The 16,775-nt window shown below is 43.5% G+C and overlaps 1 protein-coding gene across 1 annotated transcript; it reads left to right on the forward strand.

The window, feature by feature from the left end:
- The first annotated feature begins 1,624 nt into the window (after positions 1-1,624).
- Positions 1,625-14,950, forward strand: LOC130030246 (eppin). The gene is made up of 5 exons (XM_056121476.1): positions 1,625-1,697; positions 3,825-3,956; positions 8,001-8,168; positions 10,064-10,127; positions 14,929-14,950. The coding sequence occupies exons 1-5, from the start codon at positions 1,625-1,627 to the stop codon at positions 14,948-14,950; spliced, it is 459 nt and encodes a 152-aa protein (XP_055977451.1).
- Positions 14,951-16,775: the final 1,825 nt, after the last annotated feature.

Raw genomic sequence — 16,775 nt, forward strand, 5'->3', positions numbered from 1 at the left:
TATTATAATGTCAGCAACATTAAACTCTTGGTTAGCAAGACATTAACTTAAAAGACTTAAAAAGATGTTCATTTAAAATATTGAATAAGCATATTACCAGCTCTCTGACATAGCTACTAATCAACTAGATGAGGAACCAGGCTGCTCCTATCCAGGTAAGTCTTCATTTAGTCCTGAGAAAGTTCAGATGATTGAGCTTTTGTGAGAAACTGCTTCTCTGACCTCATACCCTAATTATCTTTCTTTTAATGCTTTGAATTCACCCACAAGGCTTCAGCTCAGGAAACTCAAAACAACTCTTTGACCTTAAGATAGCAGACACCCAACTTGGCATTTTTCTCACCATCTCTTTGCACTTGACTTTGTGGTCCCCAGGTTTGCTGTGTACTCTCCAGAACACGTGAGTAAAAAGCGTTCTTCTTTAAAGTTGCTTGATGGTTTTCCTGAGGTGTATCCTGTATACATAACAAGAACACAGGGGGTCCTATACACACAATATTGTCTCTACTTATGGTATCGGGGACGGAGACACACTATAAGTCAATTTTGCCAATGTGAATGATACACATTTCTAGACAAGAATGTCACTATCAACAAGTCGAGACCCACATAACAGATTCCTCAAGGGATTCTGATCCTGGACCCTAAATTCTGCCATGGGTCATTAGACTGACTTTGGCTGGTTTCTGTAACTCAGGACAATTGAGCACAACTTGAAAATAAAGCTTGGCTCCAAAGTACTGAATTTGATTAGTGAAAAGAAACAGGGACGCTATAGAGGACATTTACTCTTTGAAGAGTGTCTCTCCCTTGATCGTCTGATGATGTGGATTCTGCAGCTGCAAGAGAGCTGCCAAGGATGCCCCGACTCCCCTTCCTCCTTCACACTGTTCTAATCCAGCAACCCTGTTGCTTTATTGACCTTTATTGACTTGGGTTCTCTCAGGCAGCTCAGTTCCTTGCAGAGGCAGTTTGCGCATGATGGAAGATACTTCCTAACAACTCTGACATTTTGTCTTACTTTCAAAGCAACATAACCTTGAAAGCATTATCTGAAAGCTCTACTATCAGCCTGTTTCCTGTCCCCAACCCCAGCTATTCTGGGGCAACATCTTTACTCTTTGATTTTGGACAAAGTATACAAGTGACCCAAATTGAAAATGGATAGTATGGGAAAGAATTAAGTATGAGAGGAAGAAAAGACAAAGGCCATGGGAGACCCACACATGGATACAGAGAGGCACAGAGCAACAAAGAGACACAAAGGGGGCCATAAAGACAAGCTATCAGAGAAAAAGGGGCATGCCACTTAGTATTTGGAAAATGAATGAAGAATGAGGATATTTCGTAGCTCTCGAAAAGGTGAAAGCCCTTGATCATAGCCTGGAAAGTGAGACAAACTTTGCTTATTCACCCTGCATCTAAACCAACCAGAGGCAATGGCATACGGATGTCTGTCAATTGTGCTGATGGTCTCTGGAACTTGGTGTTCCCAGGGAGGAAAAAAGTCTCTGGCTTGGTTCCAGCTCCCTATCCCATCCGGATAACTGCAAGGATGGATTGGATCAGAGCAGTCAGGAGTTTTCATGGAGTGGAAGCATCAGACTGGCCAGGATTCTTCTGAATGGAGTCCTCGGTACTTCTGAGCATCTTGGTAATCTCTGCCCTTCTGGTGACCGTTCAGGGACGTGGTCTGAGTAAGTGTCAAAGTCTCAACCCAGTCCCTGGAGTGAGGGGAGATTTCTGGGTCGGGGTTGGGGTATGGGGAGAAACAAGAAGCGATTCTTCAGATCTGGCTTGCTTTCATCTTAGCCACAGTCTCAAGTTGGGAGAGGAGAGAGAGATTTGGAATATTTGTTGCTATTTCTCTGTGAAAGATCATTTTCTGTGGGTTCAAGAATTCAGATCTGAGGTGACATCACTTTTAACCCCTTCGAAGTGGAGAGTGTTTCTTGGGGACTGAAGGGGATTTGGAAGAGGCACAGGATTTAGCATTTATGGGAAGGGCTAAAGGAATCCTGGAAGCTGAAGGAATTTTTCCATATCCCACTCCCCACCCTCCAAAAAAATCTTTCTCTTAATATATTATCTTAATAACAGCTGGTTCTTTCCAACATAATCCTATAAGCAATCCCTACAATCATTCATAATTACACCTCCTAGAGCTTTTGTAGACTTTGGGATAAAAAACAGTATTAAGGTTTTTGAACTTAAGGTAGTAATATTCCTTGAGTATATAAGTAACTATGACAATTGCTGCCACTTTCTGAACATTTTGATACTAAGGAATTAAAGAGAGGGGTCTTGGTGCATTGCATCTGCTTCCACCCTTGTAGAGCATCCAACTTTGATGAAGTTACTTATATTTCTAGTTCTTCTGATGCATGCCAGTCTCTGTGGTGTGAGATGATATCTCATTGTTATTTTGATTTGCATCTCCCTGATGATTACTGATGTAGAGCATTTTTTTTCATGTGCCTTTTGGCCATGTATCTCACTGTGATTCAATTAAAAAATTAATTTTAAAATAAAAAAGTTATTTATATTTTATGTTCTTCATTTTCCTGGTGTGTAAGATGAGTTCATTCATAATTACACCTCCTAGAGCTTTTATGAAGATTGAAAGAGACAATACATTAAAAAAATTGCTTAGAAGAGTATTTAAGGGGGCTGGAGTGTTAGCACAGCTGGTAGGGCGTTTGCCTTGCACGCGACCGACCCAGGTTTGATTCCCAGCATCTCATATGGTCCCCTGAGCACGGCCAGGAGTAATTCCTGAGTGCATGAGCCAGGAGTAACCCCTGTGCATCGCTGGGTGTGACCCCCCCAAAAGAAGAGTGTTTAACTTTCGACCAACACTTAACAAATGTTAATTACCTACGTACCAATCTATGATGACATCTGTCTCATTTCTTCTTCACACCAGTGTAAGGCTAAAATGATTTTTCAAAAGAAGAAAACACGGTGGTATACCAATGGAATTTAGAAGTTCAAAAAAGTGATATCAGGGAGAGAAATATTTATCATAGTCCCATAGCTCCTCTCAGGAAAGTGGAACCAAAATAGCTCCTTAGTTAGGCCAAAATGACCAGATCAGCTTTGGCCAATGGCTTTCAGTGGGATGATTTTGCTTTATAGGGAACATGTACAATGTTTAGAGATGATTTTTTTTCTTACTACAATAGAGAGTGCTATGAGTAACTAGTGGGTAGACTTCAAGGATCCTGCTAAATGTCCTAGAATGTTTAGGACAGATCTTTTGTTTCCATCAAATAATGTCCAGTCCAAATGTCATAGCTAGTGCCAAAGTTGAGCTGACTTAAAAGAGAGGGAAATGAGGAAGTAGATAAGCAGGGGGAAGGTAAGGTGTAATCAAGAGGGAGAATCTGATAGGCAGTTCTGGGAAATACTTGGGGGGGGGGCGCAGTCTGAACATAAGAATGTGCAGGGATAAGAAAATGAAGGCAAACAATTTGGCATCTTTCAGAACTGTTAGAGCAAAGTGTCTGGAGCAAAACGATTTATTATACCTTCAAGACTAATGGCTGTCTTTTGCAAACCACAACACCCAATAATAGAGAGAGAACAAAAGGGAATGCCCTGCCACAGAGGCAGGGTGGGATGGGGGAAATGGGGGGTGGGAGGGATACTGGGATCCGTGGTGGTGGGAAATGGGCACCGGTGGAGGGATGGGTATTTGGTCATTGTATAATTGAAACTCAAGCACAAAAATGTCTGCAACTGTACCTCATGATGTCTCACTATTAAAAATTTTTTTATTTAAAAAAAAAAGACTAATGGCTGTGAGACTGCTTCTTTCCTAGAAAAATGTCCCAGTTTTAAAGAGAAGTGTAAATTCAGAGAAAGAGATGAATGTGCAAAGGACAGCCAATGCCTGCCCACCAGGAAGTGTTGCAAGTTCAACTGTGGGAAAAAATGTTTGGGCTTGATCGAAGGTAATATTCAGATCTTCAGAATCAACAATAACTTTACCCATGCTCATTTCTGTTCACTCTGATGTTATTGTTTTGGGTTTTGAACAGGCTAAGGACTGTTCTCAAGGCAAGATTGCTGGAATTGGGGGACCTAAAATTTTATTCAGTTTTTACCTCTGATAGAATGTCAGCCTACATGGGCGTTGGTTTTCCCCAACAGAACATGAATGCAGGGGTGGGATTGAAACAGAGAGGATCTTGGCTGCTTTTTTTTAACGTTTTAATTTTGTAAGTTAGTTCACGATATTTGATATTACATTTAATATTCAAACACCAATCCCACCACCATTATACCTTCCCACCACCAAATTCGGGATTTTTCCATCCCAAACCTCAATCCCTGTCCCAAAACACAACTGAAAGAATATATTTTGTATTGTCTGTTACAAAGAACTACTGAACATACTTACAAAAAAGTGTTCATATACGAAACAGTGTGAAGATTGTTCTATTTTGGCAGGAGCCATTAAGACATTCTATAGGATATCACTAACATGTTGTTAAAGTTTAGGTGATGTGAACGTTGGTCTATATATTCGAAAATATGCATATATATTTCCCTCTATGATTTGTTACCTGCTGTCTGAACCCCATCAAATATGGTGTGGTAATTATGGAGAATGGGTAGGGAGTGTCTTATGATGTGTTGTGTGGCTGCAAAAGTGACCACGCAGTCCAGGAATTTGTTCACTCATATGTAAGGCTCAGCCCGAGTGAGTGGGGAGCGGACTGGTACATGGTGGTGTTTGGGTTGTGGAGGTTGGCTGCTGAGGCTGGGTCCCTTGGGGCGGGGAGGGCTCTCACTTGCCCCCTTCTGGGGTGCCTCTTGGCTGCTTTTTGCTCCTGATTTTCAGTGGCCATTGTTGATAGTCAGGCCAAAATAATCATTGATGCTGCATGTGGTGATTAAGTGATTTCCTAGCATTTTTTTTAGAGTGAATGTCTCTCTTTACATAGAAACAACCAAGAAACTTCTCTTAACCACTCCAGACTAAAGCGGTTTTGCTTTGTTGCTGTAATACTCACTCCATCCCTGCATCCTGAGACCTCACAAAGGCACCAAAGATTTTTAAATTCATTTAATGAATGTTTATCAACAGACTTCTTCCTATATTGTGTTCATACTCTTTCTCTCTGGATTTCTTAGATCATATCACTTGTCCACACTCCCAAATGCCTGGAAAGACTGACCACTCTGTTCAGGAAGGCTGAAGAAGTCTTTCCATTAAAAGCAGACTTGTACTGAAGTTCAAAAGAACTTGTTGTAAATTTAGGCCAAAAATGGGTAGAACTTTGTTTTAACCTGACTTTCTTCCTCTGAGTGTGTGCATGTCAGTGTGGTTCATGTTTACCTGTTTTATAAGGACAAAGACCCTTACTGTCTCACTAAGATCTGGGGAGCCACAGTCCCAGCTGATCCTTAGAACAGTGGAAATCCACTGATAGATTGGAGAGGTAGCTGAGTCATGGTAGATCTTTGCTGTGGCATGACCCGAGCAGATTTGTTCCACATCCATCTGGTCCTCACTAATGGGCACTGGGAAGGCTTGATTGGAGAGACCAGGCATGGAAGGAGAATGGGCAATTGGAGTCTATCTCAGCAACCCAGGCCTCAGGCAATGAAGCTTCACTGAAGGAAACCGGCAGTTGTGAGTGAGTAGGAGGTAAAAGTCAACAGTATTCGCACTCTTTGCCTGTGTGAACTTACCTCATGGAAACTCATGGTTGAGTTCAGACTAGTATCAGTTTTCTGGCGCTACTACTATCACAAGACTGCAGACACAGAGGACTTTTTACAACAAAAAAATGTATGGTCTTGTTAGGTGATCTGAGATCTTGGTGGAATCTCCAAATGTTAAGTGGCTATAAGCCTGAGCTCAGCCACCAACTGAGACACACAGACACAGGACAGATTTTTCAAGTTTTTTATTCACACACCAAAACACATACAGGGAATTCAGTGGGGTAGTGCTCACCAGCCTAAGAGACTTGGAATCCCGATCACCCTTCAGGAGAGGTTTTTAAGCCCCCTGCCTTCCAGCCTACGTGCCTGGGTGCTGCCTGCGTGTCTGGGACCCCTGGCCAGGGTCATTCTCACAGCCTTGAGCAAGCAAGTGGAGGGTGCAGAAGTGACATGTATTGCTACTATACATTGACTTGAATCATCCTTGTTATTTGTGGTCAGATGTCAGATGTTCGCGCCCTGGGGACCTGGCTTTCTAAAATAGAGTCACTGTGGTCCTTTGAATCTCACCATTTTGTGATCTACAAATTCACGATGGGAGAGCTCCCAGGGTTGATTCTTTCTCAGGAGTTGAGGGCGAATCTGTTGCTGGCTTCACCAGTGACTTCTGGGGGTTGCTAGTGACCATTGCCTGTAAGTGATGCCTTTGTCTTCACCTTACTTTCTTCCTCTGAGTGTGCGCATGTCAGTGTGGTCCATGGTTACTTGTTTTATAAGGACAAAGGCCCTATGGGATTAGGGATGCATCCAGTTCCAGTCTTGCTTATCTGAACTGATTCTATCAGCCAGCAGCTCAGTCACAAATAGGATCACATTGTGAGATAAAGCAGGGACACAATTCAGCCCAGAATAGGACCAGCACTAACTGTAGGTGCTTTACTGTCTGAAAAAAAGTGCTTTACTGTCTGAAAAACTACTTCTTTTCACTTGACTTCCCTGCATGACTGATTATCTCATATGATCTGACTTAGCATGATTTTGAAGGACGAATAAATGGCTTATGACTCTTTTTCATATATTTATTTAAAAGACATTCAGGTTGTATTTATTGAGCAACTATCCTCCCTCACCCCCTCCCCCATCCTAGAAGCTGCATTTTCAAGTGCAATTAAGGAGCTCACAAATTGGAGCGTCATGAGAGGTGGCAGTGAGCGTGGGGTGTCTCATTTGTACCCTGAAGCATCCCTGTTTTATTATTATCAATATTATTATTATTTTAGAGAATCACCATGAGATACAGTTACAAAACTTTCATGTTTGAGTTTCAATTACACAATGATCAAACACCCATCCCTCCACCAGTGCACATTCTCCAACACTGATGTCCCCAGTATATCCACCCCCTTTCAAACCTTCCCCTGCCTCCATGGCAGACAATTTCCCTCATACTCTCTCTTTACTTCGGGCCATTATGGTTAGCAATACAGATACTGAGAGGTTATCACGTTTGGTCCTTTATCTACTTTCAGCACACATCTCCCATCCTGAATTATTCTTCCAATCATCATTGACTTAGTGATACTTTCTCTATTCCAGCTGCCTTCTCCCCTAGCTCATGAGACAGGCTTCCAACTATGGAGCAATATTCCTGGCCCTTGTGTCTACAGTCCTTGAGTGTCAGTATCCTATTATGTTATTTTATACTCCACAAATGAGTGCAGTCCTTCTATGTCTGTTCCTCTCTTTCTGACTCATTTCACTTAGCATGACACTCTCCATGACCATCCACTTATAAGCAAATTTCATGACTTCATCTTTCCTAACAGATGCATAGTACTCCATTGTGTAGATGTACCAAAGTTTCTTTAATCTGTCACCTGTTCTCGGGCACTTGGGTTGTTTTCAGATTCTGGCTATTGTGAACAGTGCTGTAATGAACGTACAGGTGCAGATGTCATTTCTGCTGGAGCAGCCCTAGTTGACCAGCTGGGTGGGATTTTGCATTGTCGTTTTGCAGAAGGGAAGGTCAAGAACAAGACAGGTTACGTGGGGAACAGTGGTACACAAACTGAGTCAGGAGCAGAGCCTTGATGCTCTCATGGGAGACAGCAAGGTCAGAGAGCAAAAGGGCTAGGGAAGCAGATACTTAAAGAGCTTCACTCTGGGGATTCCCCTGAAAATGAGCCAAATCTGTCAAAGGCTTTGGCTTCTGAGGTGTGATAAAGTGACTCAACTCATCTCACTGATGGTGTTTGCTCAGAGAAACAATAACAGCCACTTTTGAGAGGTTCTAAATTCTCAGCTCTGGGGTCTCATTGCAGACATATGCAGTTTGCCCAAAGTGGCTGGCCCCTGCTGGGCTTATTTTTATCGGTGGTGGTATGACAAAGAAAGTCAACGGTGCTTCGGCTTCATCTATGGTGGCTGCAAAGGAAACCAAAACAACTTCCAGTCCAAAGATATATGCCAGAATGCCTGTTCCCCCAAATGTGAGTTCCCATGGGCGCCCCGTGGCCCAATTCCTGGGAGGGTCATGCTGGAAGGGAGAGATATTGGCTAGTCCCTTTCGGGGTTGGCGCCTTCTTGGAAGATCAGGTGCCAAAGCATTGCCCTGACCAGGAGGTAAGAATACACTGCACAGGAAAGTGAGATTTCCTGGGAAACGGAGGCTAAAACTGGGAAAAGTAGTGTTTGTTCGTGGCAAAAATCTGGTAAGTATGGGAGGCAGTGGGAAGGTGCAGAGATGGTAGGATCTCAGAGATCCACTTTTCAGGGGTCCAGGAGCTCAGCCTGGGCAGGCTAACCAAGCCCACCCTCCAGCGGGTCACGGCTCGCCACAGCTCCACCTGTTCCCCAAAGATTCTCAGAGGAGATTTAGATCCTCCAAGCAAACCTATTGCTTTCCTGTAGAAAGATGTTTAGCAGGATTTTCTGACTAGAGCTGAAGCAAAGCTAATCCTGTGCTGCACAACTGATCTCACGTTATATTCTGTCTCATCTTATCTTCTCAACATCAGGAGTGCATCAGCATACCGGGGAGCAGCCTCCAGGATTTGGCTCATGGTCCAGTGCTCTGTCTATAGGCTTGGCTGATGTTCCAAGCTGGCCTTTGTTCTTCCATGCCTGACATCCCAAGACCAAAGTTCTTCTGCAGGCGGAACCCTGGGAATCTCTCTCTCTTCGTCTTAGTCTACACACCCCTCATCCCAACCCCAGCCAGACTGGAGTGGGCTGCGGCTGAATAAAGAGTGACTGCTCATGAGAGTGATGGTTCTTTTGGAGTGATGAAGTTTGGAATTAATAAAGGTGATGGATACACAACACTGTGGATAAGCCCCAAAGCCACTTAATTATTTGCTTAAAAATGATTGATTTTCAGTGCTGGTGTGATAGGACAGTGGGTGAACCCAGTTTGATCTGCAGCTTCTTATATAATCTTCCAAGCACTTCCCGGAGTAATTCCCGAGTGCAGAGCCAAGGGTAAGTTCTGAGCACCATCAGGTGTGGCCCCCAAGCAAAACCAAACCAAACCCAAAAAAGGTTGATTTTCTGTGATGTGACTCTCTCTCTCTCTCTCTCTCTCTTTCTCTCTCTCTCTCTCTCTGTGTGTGTGTCTCTGTCTGTCTCTGTCTCTGTCTCTCTGTCTCTCTGTTTTTCTCTCTCTCTCTCTGAGCTGGAACTATCTCCCAAAGCTACGGGTAAAACTTAAGAGGTGCTGAAAGCATGTTTTCTGATTCTTCCAGACTTAAACTCTGAGACCAGACCTTACCTGTCTGATTTTCCTTCCCCAAGCCCTCTGTCTCAGATAGCTGTGAGCTTCCAGTTTTTCTGGAGCTCTGTGACCTTGGGTGAACTCGTGTGACTTCCTGCACTTTTGGCTTCCTCGGAATCTGAAACCGAGTATTAACAGGGCTTACCTAGAGAGTTAAATTGAGGATGAAAGCAAAAATACTAATAAATACTTCATATTGTTCATTATTTCTATGCCCCAGGCATTCTGACCATGGCTCTGCAAGCTTTATCACACTGACCACCCCCACCCCCCATCCCCAACTACCCTTGAGGCAAAGGAAGCTAAATCCTGAATCAGAGGGGGCACCCACTGTACTACCCGCTGCACAAATTCAAAACACCAACCATAAGATTCCAGAAATAGAGACCCCAGAGCCTGAGAACTCCAGTCCTCCCACCCCACCTCGGAAACATCAGTATACAGGAAGGTCGAGGGGCCAGCAGAGACCCAGGAGGGAGGGTCCTTCCTCCTGAAACCTCGGGTGGGGGGGAGGCCAGGGGGAGAGATTAAGTAGTGAGATGTCATGTGGTGGAGGATGACAGGGGCACGGTTGTGAAAATGCTGAGTCCCGTGAAGGCCCTCTGCCTTCAGTGGTGGAGCTGTATGCTTTTTCTGGAACAGGACGAACTCTGGGATTGCTAGAGTGCGAACTCAGGTAACACGCAACCCTTGTAGGACCACAGGAGAGGTGGGTGCAGGTGGTATTCTCAGAAGCCTCCCCCGCCCCCCAGAGTTTAAACTGAGAATCAGCACTATTTTCCAGCGTGGAGGTGGAGTTTCCAGACCATTTGTTCCTACAGTCTGAGGATAACTGAGGTCCAAGAAACACCAGACTGCAACCATACCAAAATCCCAAAATAGATTTTGGGCCAGAGAGACAGTAAAACAGTCCCACCATGCCCTGGATGTGCACATGCCCTGGATGAGCACAGAGCCAGCCTCCTACCTGTGGCTGATGGGGGTTCAATCCCTGGCATTCCATATGTCTCCTGAGAATGGCGAGGAATGATTCCTGAGTGCAGAGCCAGGAGTAACTCTCTGGGTGACCCCCAACCAGGGGGAAAATAGTTTAAATCAGTTGTGATCCTTCCACATAAACAAAGCACAACACCTGTTGGCAATTTTGTTGCAGATTATTTTTTTAATGAATGAGAAAGTTTACACTGAATAATGTTAACTGCGATAGCACAGCGGGTAGGGCGTTCGCCTTACAAGCGGCCAACATGGCCGACCCGAGTTCGACTCCTCCGCCCCTCTCGGAGAGCCCGGCAAGCTACCGAGAGTATTGGATATGCCAGACACAGTAACAACAAAGTCTCCAATGGAGACGTTACTGGGCCCGCTCGAGCAAATCGACGATCAACGGGAGGGCCTTTACCTTTACCTTTTACCAATGTTAACTGCTAAAAGCTATTAGGAACTGCATCAATGTGTTCTTAAGTTGTTTTTCCAGTACACCCACATATTTAGTTTATTTTTCCCAGAATGTTTGTTAAATGCCTGAAGTTTGAAGCTGGTGCCATGTCAAAACCATGGAGGCTTTTGAAACATCTTTCTCCAGAGTAGATGGATGGAATATTCCTTTTTTGTTTTTGGTGTTTTTGGAGGCTATCCCTAGCAATGTTTAGGGCTTAGTCTTGGCTGGGTGTGCAGGGATAACTTTTGGTGACGCTCAAGGGATCATATAGGATGCTGGGAATTGAACCTGGGTTGACCGGATTCAAGGCAACCTGCTGTACTATTGACTCTGCCCGGGATGGAGATATTGAATGAAGCATCAATACCAGCTCTTCGGTGTGAAGCTAGAGACCATGGGACTTAGCTGGCACCCACTGGCCTTCTGGCAGCATCCATACAGGTGAAGTGGGACCAGCTGGTTTCTGTACTCAGAGTGACCAGGTACCTGAGCCCTGAGCTTCCCTGATGAGCAAATATCAGGGTTGGAGGAGGGAGGAGCCCCCAGAACAGTGACTTCAAGCAGTCTCAGTTGTGGGACTCTGACCCGTGTCCTCCCATGGCAGTCAGACTTTGGCAGTCCGTTTCCGAGGTGGCCCCAGTGATCTTCATCTTCCCACATTCATGCCCTTCTGTCATCCCTGATCTGAGTGTGGCCTGGACCCCCAACTTGCTCTTATAAAAAGTGATGGAATGAAAGGCATGGCACATCACTTCAAGATCAACGGACAAATGATGATTTGGCCTGGTGCTCTCTCTGGTTTCCAGGTTGAATTTGTATTAAAAAGTTAATTAAATAAACTACCAATTTTTAAATTAGAATGACCTTAGTGTTGTCCTTTCTCCCCCATTTCCTTTACTTCCTGTTGTTTCCTTGTCTTGTTTCAGTGTCCATGTAGCCATTCCAAGACCATGGCCCAGATTTCCTCTCCTCCTCCTCTCCTCTCAAGTCTTTGTCCTCCCTGGGTTCAGTAATCACTCAGACTAAATGTGAATAGCTGCTTTTAATTTCCCCAATGTATTTTTATGTATGCAGGTATGCATTTGAAAAAGAAAGTCCGAGGCTGGGGCAATAATACAGCAGGTAGGGTGTTTGCCTTGTATGTGAGTTCAATCCCCGGCATCCCACATGGTCCCCCAAGCATCGCCAGGAGTAATTCCTGAGTGCAGAGCCAGGAGTAGTCCCTGATCATTGCTGGGTGTGACCCAAAAAGAAAAACTTTAAACATTCTTGGAAAAGGTGCTGGCACAGAGATGAATGACTGTAGGCCTCTATTCGGGGGAATAAATTTGAGCGGAAAGAACTTCCCGTTTCAAATGAGTGAATCACAACTTGCTCTTACTCCTATGTCTGTGGCTCTGCAGGAGTTAACTAAGTGAGTGAGGCTGCACCTAGCTGGTTGGACCAGTTATTTTTTTGAGAGGCATGTGCTCCTAATGATAACAGGAGCAGAAGCATATTCCAATGTGCTTCTGCTGATGAGAAGTGTCTGTTGCCATTACATCTGTTCACACCGCATGCCAAGCTCAAATGAAGAGGTAGATAAATACACTCTGCCTCTAGTGGGAGGAACTGCAAATCCTACAAATGAGGGTTTAGTCCGGTTTAGTCAGGGGTGGGGTGGTGGTGGGGAGAGGAATTAGGGCAATAATGCAATCCACAACCAATTTACTTACCTTCCTTTCTTCCTCCCTCTCTCCCTCCCTCCCCCTCTCTCCCTCCCTTCTTTCCTAAATGGGGGAACGTTATGGTATTGATCATATATTAAAACTTTAATTCTGTAAAGGAAATACAAGACCCTAATTCCTCAGTGGAATAATTTTTGCTAAATTGATTAAGAAAATGCTTATTTTACATATTCTGATCCTGCAATAATCACTTTGGCCTGCTTCAAAAACAACAAACTATGGAAAATGTCGAAGCAGGCTGGGGGTGTGATTTGATGGTAGAGCACGTGCCTAACATGTGCTGTCGTCAGTTGTCAGTTCCACAACAGCAGCAACAACAGTAATAACAACATCCACGATGACAAAAAGGAAGGATCGGGCATGCCCAGAACCTCTGCTGTCAGTCTGGATTAGCATCTGGGAATGTTACATGAGGGAGATACAAACAGAGCCTTGGTTGCTCGTGCCAGAGCTGAACTTGAATCACAGACAACTGATTCAGAATACAGGCCTACAGTTAGTGTCTTTTAAATTTTTTTTTGGCTTTTTTTGGGTCACACCCAACGATGCACAGGGGTTACTCCTGGCTCTACACTCAGGAAATACTCCTGGTGGTGCTTGGGGGATCCTATGGGTTGCTGGGAATCAAACCCGGGTTGGCCGTGTGCACAGCAAACGCTCTGCTTGCTGTGCTATCTATCACTCCAGATGCAGCCTTTTAAAAATTTTATTTATTTTTAATTTTTATATATTTTTCCCGTTAGTCTTGATTGACTGATACCATTCTTTTAAAAAAATTCATTTATTTTCTGGGATGAAGCGATAGCATAGCAGGTAGGATGTTTGCCTTGCATGTGGCCGACCTGGGTGCAATTCCCAGCATCCCATAGGGTCCCCGTCAGGAGTAATTCCTGAGTGCAAAGCCAGGAGTAACCCCTGAGCATCGCTGGGTATGACCCAAAAAGAAAAAAAAGTCCAATTAAAAAAATTCATTTATTTTAAAATTAATTTTAATATAGACTAAAAGCCACAACTGTTGATACAATTCTAGAATTAAAATTGATAGCATAGATGCAATATGTAAATCAATAGATATAGAAAATCAATTTATAGAAAATTGATTCACATAAATATCTGATTGCAGGGCTGTTAAGTCTTTTTATAAGAATGTATTAAGTTGTCTGTTGCTGTAGGAGATATCACACAGCTGCATATGAGGCTGTGTGGTCTGGCCCAGTGAGCGGACGTGTGGCTGTGGCAGGTGGGTGAGATGGACACCAGTCTTGATTGATACCAGCTTCTTTCCTGTCAGTTACCTGTTTTGGACAAATAGTTCATCTTCTTGCCCTTGAATTCCCTCAATTTGTAAGATAAAGATTTGAATAGATTGTCCTCTCTGTGCTGTCTGGAATATTAGATGAGATAATTTATGGTTTGCTCGAGCGGGTCCAGTAATGTCTCTATTGGAGACTTTGTTGTTACTGTGTTTGGCATATCGAATACGTCACAGGGAGCTTGCCAGGCTCTGCCGTGCGGGCGAGATACTCTCGGTAGCTTGATAGGGACTTGGGGACAGTGGTAGAGAGAAAGTCACACTGATGGGTGTTAGAATATTGAATGCCCGAAACAATGGTATTGTGAACAACTTTGTAAACCACAGTGTTTATAAACCACAGTGTTTATAAAGTTTATAAAATGCAAAAAAGAGGGCTGGAGCGGTAGTACAGTGGGGAGGGCGTTTGCCTTGCACTCGGCCGACCCAAGTTCAATCCTCAGCATCTCATAGGGTCCACGGAGCACTACCAGGAATGATTCCTGAGTGCAGAGTCAGGAGTAACCCCTGAGCATCTCTGGGTGTGACCCAAAAAGCAAACAAAACAAAACAAAATGCAAAAAAGAAAAAGAAAAAAAATACCCAAGGTTTCTGACTTGGCAGTACTTTAGTGGAGGGTGTGGTGTTAGAAGATTCTGTTCATGAAGCCCCATCATTAACAGTACTATGAAACGCAATGTCTAGAAATGGTGGTGGGATTGGTGTTTGAATATTAAATGTAATCAAATATTGTGAAGTAACTTATAAAATAAAAAAATTAGAAAAACCCCGCAATGCCTAAAGTCAAGTTTAAAAAAAACCCTGAAAAATTCCCAGTAAAAAATAATTACCTTAGTATCTTTCATTCATTCTTTGTTCCCTCGATTTGCAGAAGTTTCTCTTTTATTCCTTTGCTTGTTTGCAGGCATCAGACTCATTTCCATATCCCATGGAGTGGGATATTTGATGCCACAGCTGTTCTAGTCACTCTCCTCTTGCATAAAGCGTTTGTTCTCCATAGGTTCAGCAGTCCTTCAGTGTAAGTGTAAACAGCTGCTATTTTTTTCATTTCTCCAGTGCACTCATGGGTATGCTGGTATATACTTGATAAAACAAGTCTGAATGAAGGGTGGGCAAGAGATATTAAAAGGGGCAGTGATGGAATGGCTTGGACATTTTGGTAGTGTTGGGGTACAGTAACTTTGTTACTGCATCGTAAATGTGAACACATTGCAACCATGTTAACTTACATACAAATAAAAATAAACCATTAAGAGAAAGAAGAGGGTCTGAGAATAAAAACTTTTAACAACAGTTGACACAGAGATGAATAATTTCAGCAGAGAGCATGGAGAATAAATTTGGCGTGGAGGAATACTCTCTCAGAAATTTTTAATTCTTATACAGAATGTGACTCCAGGGAGGATGAGTTCATACTGGCAAACCAGTCTTATTTGCAGGTTCTCTGACAATCCATTTCTTCCACAAAGTTGTTAGTGTTACCAAGACAGCCTCCATACTCAAACTTCTCACAATTTCCACTTTTGGTGTTATAAAACCATCTTTGGAGTTTATTTCTACAAAGACCAGGGTTCATAGGTAGTTTGCACAGTTTTTCCCTCCTGTAGATCCTTTTATGCCCTAAAGAGAGAAAGTGGAGAAGTCAGACCAATTAACTTTCTCTGTGATAACCCGTAGCCAGAGGATGGCAGGGTTCTGTGTGTAACTAGGAGATTGTCCATAGTAGTTGAACTCTTCACCTTTTCCTATCCAGCTCCCTGGCCTCGTCCATCAAATGTTCAGTCCAGATGAGAGGCAGAGTTGTGTGTGTGGGACTGGTCCTGAGACTCTCTCCCTGGACTCTGACAGGGGATGCTGCAAGGCTGGAGTCCTTCTTGCTTATTTTCTCTGTCCCTTCATGTCATTAAATCAAAAGAAAATCACTTGACCTGTTTCCTTTTTTCTGGAATGAGGATGGTGTTACCTCATGATCAGGAGGAAGTGGGGGTGTCCTCTGTCAGGGGTGCGTCTGTACATGAACATGTTTTTAGTGGGAAAGATATTGTGCTAAGCAGTTTCTAAGAATCTATTTTCCACTCCACCCCCTCACTCAATAATTTTTTTATCACTTTATTTTATATTTCAATCTGTTTTCTGCTGGTTTTGTTCTTTCTTTTTATTTGGGGGAAGGTTTTCTTTGTGATCCTCTCTAACACCTCGATGGAGTCATGCTTGGCTAATAAAATTGTGCAACTAGCTGTTTGACTTACAACTTTGCTTCTTTTATAATAAAAACACTTAAGATTGCCCACTTACTTCTAATAACACCTTAACTGACTTCCACAAGGTTTATTTTGTTGCACCTTCATAATCAATTAGCTTAATATAACACTGTCCTCCCGTTGTTCATCGATTTGCTTGAGCGGGCCCAGTAACGTCTCCATTTTGAGACTTGTTACTGTGTTTAGCATATTGAATGTATATCGCTCCATCCCCGCACAGCGGTAGGGCATTTGCCTTGTGCACAGCCAGCCTGGCAGAGTCGGGTTCAATTCCTCCACCCCTCTTGGAGAGCCCAGCAAGCTACCGAGAGTATCTCGCTCACACGGCAAAGACTGGCAAGCTACCCGTGATGTATTCGATGTGCCAAACACAGTAACAAGTCTCACAATGGAGATGTTACTGGGCCCGCTCGAGCAAATTGATGAACAATGGGAGGACAGTGACAGTGAAGATGGAATCAGTAAGGTACAGAGGCTGCTGTTACTTCTTCTGAACAGAGAGCTAAACGTTGAAGTCTACCTGTCTACTAGGTTATGGGGATATTTAGCATCTCATTTAAGAATCTATAGTTCAAAATTTCACTCA

The sequence above is a fragment of the Sorex fumeus genome, unplaced genomic scaffold (genome assembly GCF_029834395.1).
Source record: "Sorex fumeus unplaced genomic scaffold, SorFum_2.1 ptg000044l, whole genome shotgun sequence".
In the NCBI taxonomy this organism is placed as follows: domain Eukaryota; kingdom Metazoa; phylum Chordata; class Mammalia; order Eulipotyphla; family Soricidae; genus Sorex; species Sorex fumeus.